The sequence below is a fragment of the Nicotiana tabacum genome, chromosome 16 (genome assembly GCF_000715075.1).
Source record: "Nicotiana tabacum cultivar K326 chromosome 16, ASM71507v2, whole genome shotgun sequence".
In the NCBI taxonomy this organism is placed as follows: Eukaryota; Viridiplantae; Streptophyta; class Magnoliopsida; order Solanales; family Solanaceae; genus Nicotiana; species Nicotiana tabacum.
Window position 1 is genome coordinate 165,303,765 of NC_134095.1, and position 7,394 is coordinate 165,311,158.

Sequence of the window (7,394 nt, forward strand, 5' to 3'; positions counted from 1 at the left end):
TGTACACCGCCAGTGAGCGCGAGTACCCAGTGTGATATGTGATATAGCCCGATGAGCTGATGTTGTTCCATGTTATTGCCCAAGGGGCTGATACGAGTGATTATGAGATAGCCCGAGGGGCTGATTATGTTGGTAATTTATCCGAGGGGTTGGTTTTATGTGTTTATATTTTCTCACCGCTTTTCATTCACTCGTTTAACTGTTAAAAGATGTTTTAAAGAAGCTTAAACTGAACTAAGGTGTTTTTACAAGTTTTCACTGTTTTATTGCATTGTATTGGTTTTACACTGCCTCTTTATAGTATTTCGCTGTGTTTTACGTGTTTTCTTATCGCTCAACTGCTTTTACTTTTATTACTCACTGAGTTGGAGTATTCACATTACTCCCTGCACCCTGTGTGCAGATTCAGGAGCCTCGGGTCCCGCTAGCGAGTGCTGATTGCTTCCAGCAGGCGGTTCAGAGTTCACTAGGTAGCTGCTCCGCGTTCGCAGCCCAGTGCTTCTCCCTCTTATCTTACTTTCCTTGTACTAGTTCTGTAATAGACTGTGTAGTCCATTTTCATATTCTTGTCGGATATTTAGATGCTCATGACTGGTGAAACCCCGATGTCGGGCTGTGTATATTTTCCACAGTTGTTCTATTTCACTCTATTTTGGGAATTTATCAATTATTAATGACTTAATTATGAACTATTATAATTGTTAATTGGATTGGAGTTTGTGTCGGCTGGTGTGAGTACATGATTTTTGCCCTATGTGAATTACTCCCACAAATTCAAAACAAAATAATTTTTTCATCATTTGCAATTTTGTGGATTTTTGTGGCATTTTCTGTTAATTGTTTGCATTTGTCTGTGCATTTTTACTTTAATTAACTAATAAAAAATATAAAAATATGTTGCATTTGCATTTAGGATTTAACTTTGTGTTTTTGAATTAAGTAGTAAATTAGTTATTTTATAAGAATTGGAAAAAATCACAAAAAATGGTACTTTTGCACTTTTAATTTTAATCTTTGAATTTTGGTAGTTTTCGTTTAATTTGGTTTTAATTAGAGTTAATTAATTTAATGTGTTAGGATTAATTTGATTTTTTTTATTTTTAATCCGCTAGGCAAACGCCTAGGGCTAGTTTTATTTATAACCATATAAAATACGAAATACAATGTCACGATATCCTACGAACTGAAAGAGAGAAATAAAGTTTGAACTTAACAAGTATCCTATTATTAAAATTGAGTTTTGCACTCAACATTAACGTCACATTAAGGCTATTAAACTTTGTAATACAATTCTGCATCCACGAACGTGCATGTGAAAGGCAAAATGCCACGTTCCTTCTTTAAAGCATGATGTACTTTGTTTCCATATCGATTTCCCTCCATTCTCCATAGTAGACTCACTTGCTCTCCTCGAGGTACCTTTATTAACTAGTCTTGGCGTGCAAATCCATTTGAAAATCCATTTGCAACTGTCGTTCCTCCATCACGTTTTAGCTGCTATCATCCGTTCGTCCATGCTGGTTGCAGCATTGCACTTAATTTATTGCACGCCATCTACTCGTAGCCTACATCACCTTGCTGCACGACACGCTGAGTAGTCAATACAGGTTCGAAGTACGTGAGCTACACCTAGTGCCTTTTCCATGTGATCCCTTTGCTCAACATCATGTGTTGTCTGCCATGCCTTCCACATTAAACCATGTGTGCACATTAAAATATTATTATAAATCAGAAAAAGCCTTAAAGCACGGTTCCCTTTGCGTGCTCATTGTTCCCAAGCAATTCCAGTTGTTGTGTACACAATCAGCACACTATTTGATTATCGTGCATGTCATCTGGATTTTTGTTTTCCCCTTGCTGCGTTGATCTTGCTTCATCGATTGGAGCTTTGTGGAAGCACGTGAGCTCCAGCTACAGCAGCAAAATGAGTTTTCTGCCATGCCTTCCACCTTAAACCTTGTGTGCACATAAAGATTATTTAATCCTAAAGTGTATTGAAGCATGCGTTAATAACACATTGGCCTTTGTTGCATGCTTTTCTCGAAAAACATATTTGCTGCACATGCTAGTTGTGTTTCCAATGCCATTTGCTTCTTGTTGTGCTCGAAATGAGGAGTAACCAATTTTATATTCCCAGATTCTGTTTGTAACTGAATCATGCGTGTGATATTAAACACTTTTGCACCATGCTGGTTGTATATCCAATGAACTAAAAGCACGCTTTCACCCCATGCTGGTTGGGTTGCCATGCCATTAGTCTTTTTTGTTGTGCTCGATTATTGATGTTTTTTGTTTTTTTTGCATCAGTTATGTCGAAAGTTGCAGCATGGAGTGGCATAAGCATTGTAGTGGCACCTGCATTAGATAAAAGAAAGTTAGAAATACTAACCATTATATCCTCCTCCCTTAGGATTTGAATATATTGGTCGATTAAGTTATGCCTCCTGCTCTTCCTTTTCTCTTTGCTTCCTAACTCCTGTTCACCTTCACCCTTAGATTTGGACATTGCAGCTTATCTTCATTAACCAACCTCCTTCCCTGTGCATCTAGATGCCAGAATTGTTGGCATTCTATTTCTCCATTATCTACAGCATAATTAGCCAAGTGATCTGCCAGCTTGTTGCCCTCCCTATGAATATGAGTAACTATGTAATTACACCAATTCATTAGTTGCATCATTTCCTCTACCTGCTCAGATATGATCCATGGTGGTTTCCAGATCCCATCAATTATCTTTTTTAATAACATTGAGTCAGTTTGAAGCCATACATGAGAGTATTGTTGAAATCTGCAGAACCTTAGTGCTTCTACCATGGCCTTCACTTCAGCTACTGTGTTTGTTGTCTCCTCAATCTCTTTCCCTACTGAGTTGACTATGTCACCATTTTCATTTCTTATACAAAAACCTATTGAGCTCCTGCCTGGATTTCCCCTCGATGCACCATCCGTATTAACTTTTAGCCATCCTGTACTTGGAAATTCCCACATGACTTTTGTAACCTTAAGTTTAGGAGTGAAATTTTCCATCACTTCTAATAGATCTTGCCATTTGTGAGGTACCCTGTCCATCCCCGGCTTTCTCACTTTCACCAGTGCCTGGAGATTTGATGAAATTTGATAAATCACCCTGCTAGTTGTCACCGCCTCCCCATACTTCATACTATTTCTTCTTTTCCAAAGTTCCCAGACTACGCATGAGGGGAGTGCTTGCATTACTGGTTTTAACCTTAAGCACAAATTTGCAGTCCAACATTTTGTGATTGCTTGGTGCAATGTAAGTCCCTCCACATCTATTCCTGCCCTCGATAGAAAATACTTCCAAGTTGTCTTTGCTGTTTCTGATCTAAAAAACAAATGCTGAAGAGATTCTTCGTCAGGCTGTACACAACACCAACATTTTGACGGCATGCAGTAACCTACCCTTTTCAAGAAATCATCTAAAGGTAGCTTTGCTTTCCACACTTTCCACATGAAAAATGCTATTTTAAAAGGCAATCCCTTTACCCAAATCTTTCTATAAGCTATTTTTGGTTCGTCTCTTCTTCTCGTATACTCCCATGCTAACTTAACACTGAAATATCCTCTTGTTTCCAGCATCCAAAAAGGCCTGTCAAGAACCTGCATGGTTGAAGGTGGTTTGATTTTCTCCAGAATGTGTACTGCTAAGTCTTCAGGAAGTATTTGAAATAGCTTGTCTACATCCCACTCACCATCTAAGGTAACATCATGTACATTATGTATATTTTCATCAATGCCAAAGTCCTGAGGAACTAAAAGATATAGTGCCCCAAGACCTGTCCAGTTTTCATACCAGAATAGTGAGTATCCCATTTTTGTTTGCCAAAGGATTTGATGTTCAACCAGATCTCTGCATTCCAACATTTTGTTTCCATATGTGAGACCCCCTTTTCCACGGAACAATTACAGAGTTTAACTTTTTACAGTATTTTTGACATACAAAAGAGCTCCATAGGCTTGGTTTTGTTCTGAAATTCCACCACAACTTGCTGAATAATGCCTTTGCTACATCATGCAGTGACCTGAAACCTATTCCTCCTTCATCAACTGGCATGCATAAAGTATTTCATGAAGCCCAATGCCTACTAGTTCCTCCTACAGTGCTGCTCCAGAAAAACTGAGCAAACAATTAGTGCAACCTATTTATCACATACTTTGGAGGGTTAACAACTGATAGTAGATATATAGGAATGCTTTGCAATACATGGGATATGAGAACTGCCCTGCCCCTACTGATAATAACTTGCCCTGCCATGATTGTAGTTTGTCCATTACCTTTGTAATTAGGGGCTGATAGAATTCCAGCTTTCTCCTTGTATAAAATATCGGGCAACCTAGATATATGATAGGGAAATCATTCCTATGAATGCCTGTGATCCTTTCCACCTTGCTAACCACTTCCATGTCTGTTAAATGATGCAGGTACACAACTGATTTGGTCTTGTTAACAAACTGCCCAGATGCATCTTCATATGCCTTCAGCACTTGCATAATCAAATCAGAGGTGTTTCATCTGAGGATGAGAAAATAATCATATCATCTGCATACGCTAAATGATTGATCTTTGGATTCCACTTTGGCATCCCAAATCCACAAAAAATACAAGTTAGTATATAGTGCATTGAGACCCCTAGATAATGCTTCTGCTGCCAATATAAACAAAGTTGGAGATACAGGATCACCTTGTTTTACTCCCCTTGAGGACTTAAAGAACCCATGAGCTTGACCATTGATTAGAATAGAATACCAATTGTTTGAAACTAATCCAAAGACAATCCCTATCAACCTTTCTGTGAATCCCATCTTTCTCAGTACCTTGGTTAGGAATAGCCAAGATAATCTATCATAAGCTTTGGTCATATCTAGCTTCAGGATGACATTAGGTCCAGCCTTAGTTCTAAGCCTAATGTCAGTCACTATCTCCTGAGTTAGAAGGATGTTTTCTACTATATTCCTTCCCTTAACAAAACCCGCCTGTTCCTCCGATATCAGACTTGGGAGAAATTTCACTAGCCTTTCATGTACCACCCTTGATATAACCTTATTTGAAAAATTACTGAGGCTTATTGGTCTTAAATCAGGAAAGGTGGTAACTTCTTTTTTCTTTGGTAGAAGAACTAGGTTTGTGTGTGTTACACATTTGGGTAGCTCATGACCATTGAAAAAAGCCCTGACCATGTCGTACAGGTCATCCCCTATTAAGTCCCAACAAGAATGATAAAATTTTCCTGTCATACCATCTGGCCCCCCAGCACTATCCCCATTAAGTCCAAATACTGCCACTTTAACTTCCTCTTTTGTTGGTTGCTTAATCAATTCTGCATTCTGCTCAGTGTTAATCAGATTAGGAACATGCTCTACGATATCAAATGATGAAGGGGTAGATGCTTCTGTGAACTTTTCCTCGTAGAATTTGATAGCTTCTTCTGCAATTTCTTATTCTTCTTCAATCCAGGTTCCTCCACTGTTTTGAATTCTTTTAAGCTGAAGTCTCTTCCTCCTACCTCTCACTTGTGCGTGGAAGAACTTTGTGTTCCTATCCCCTTCCTTGAACCAAGTCATGCCTGCCTTTTGTTGCCAATATTTCTCCTCTAGTGCAAGACATTTAATCAATTTCGCCTGAACCTTTTGTAGTCTTTCTCTGTTCATCCCTGTAGGATTTGCTTCAAATTCTGCTTCATGAACCATCACTACCTCCTCCATACTTGCTATTTTTTGGAAAATATCTCCAAATGTAGCCTTACTCCACAATGAAAGGGCTTTCTTTAATTTTTTTAACTTGTGATTAAAAAGAATATAAGGATTTGCATTGAAATCAGCAGACCAATTCTCATTCACCACATCTTTAAAAGTCGCATGTTCCACCCAAAAATTCAAGAACTTGAAAGGATTTTTTACAGGTGGAGTCTCAATATCACACTTCAGATATATTGGACTATGATCAGAACCAGTCTTTGACAAATGCTGCACCTCTATTCCTGGAAATGTTTGCTGAAACTCAACATTGGCCAAACATCTATCTAGTCTTTTGAATATACAGTCTTCCTCTGCTTTCCCATTCCACCATGTAAATATGCTGCCTTTAAATCCAAGGTCGAAGAGATTGCAAGTGTTGATGCAGTGTCGAAAATCATCAATTTCATTCAATGACACAGGTAAGCCACCAAACTTCTCTTCTTCGTCCCATATTACATTGAAATCACCTCCTGCAAGCCATGGTGCTTCCATATCCCTTGCCATTGCATATAATGAATCCCATAATTCTATCTTCTCAATTGCATCACATTTTGCGTATATCAATGTTAGGACAAACTCCACATGCGATTCAGTATGAAACAATCTTAGTGTTAATTGTTGCACCATATTGTACATAACAGTTACCTCAAATACCTCATCTATAAAAGCCCAGATCTTGTTGGAAACATTTGAAATTGCCTGTGCAAGTCCTATCTTGTTTCTGTACCTTTCCAGTTTTTTTGCTTGTTGCTTTGGCTCCATTAATCCTACAAAATCATAGTGATTTTGCCTATGCATTTTTGCCAACCTTTCAAAGGCCTTCTGTGTGTTGACTGACCTTTTATTCCAAATGAGAGCATTCATCACTGATTGCTGGATTTAGTTAGTGTTCTCCTTGTGTGCACCCCAGTTTTTGGTGCTGCAAAATTATCCTTTTGTTGCTTTTTCTTTCCTTTTGCTGCTGATTTTGCCTTTTCCACTTGCGTAGGTGATAAGTCACCTTTCCTTGCAGCATTCATAAGGTGTTGGGTAGTTGATTCTTGATCCATATCGTATCATGATTTACCAGGTTCTTCTCCTTCTTCATTGTCTTCCTTCCCTCCTGATGTAGCTCCAAATGCATTCTTTTTAGGGACCAAGGCTTTCTCTTCTCCTCTTTTTAACAGCTGCAACTGGTTTTTCTCCAATGTAACAGTAATATTTACTATTTCTGTTTTTTGTTTTGGTTGTTTCTCCTTCTCTGTTGTGTTGTGTCCTTGTGGGTCTTCTTGTGATTTCTGAACTTGATCATCTTCTGTTCCTCCAGGATCATTTACCTCTGGGCCTCTTCCTTCATAGTTATTAATTTCTGTGACTTCTGCTGTCTGAAAATTATTGATGAGCTCAACATTTTCTGATCCTTCATTTATTAAATTATTACCAGTTGTATTGTTGTCATTGGCATGGATCTCTCCATTTACACTATGCTCATCTTCTTCTTTGTCATTCTCATTTGGTTCCTCATCCGCTTGTGCTCCTAGTGGCACTTCGTTCTCTTCTGAATCGTATTCCCTTTGTGCCTCTCATAGCCTGCCTCCACATTCTTTCACTCTTTCTTTAAATGTAGACGATTTTGACCCTTCTGCTTGAGAATTTGGATT

At 38.5% G+C, this 7,394-nt stretch overlaps 1 protein-coding gene across 1 annotated transcript; it reads right to left on the reverse strand.

Annotated features, from left to right (window-relative positions):
* Positions 1-3,856: 3,856 nt before the first annotated feature.
* Positions 3,857-6,618, reverse strand: LOC142170503 (uncharacterized). Its single transcript, XM_075232430.1, has 4 exons — positions 5,523-6,618; positions 4,567-5,375; positions 4,389-4,494; positions 3,857-4,065 (listed from the first exon to the last, which is right to left on the reverse strand). The coding sequence occupies exons 1-4, from the start codon at positions 6,616-6,618 to the stop codon at positions 3,857-3,859; spliced, it is 2,220 nt and encodes a 739-aa protein (XP_075088531.1).
* Positions 6,619-7,394: the final 776 nt, after the last annotated feature.

Bases quoted from the DNA above. Each gene is read 5' to 3' on its own strand.
- LOC142170503 (XM_075232430.1), bottom strand. From the start codon at position 6,618: ATGAATGCTCTCATTTGGAATAAAAGGTCAGTCAACACACAGAAGGCC. The intron at 5,376-5,522 runs GTAGGAGGAAGA...TTGATATCGTAG, and splicing joins CTTCCACGCACAAGTGAGAG to AGCATGTTCCTAATCTGATT. The intron at 4,495-4,566 runs GTATGCAGATGA...CAAGTGCTGAAG, and splicing joins CCAAAGATCAATCATTTAGC to GCATATGAAGATGCATCTGG.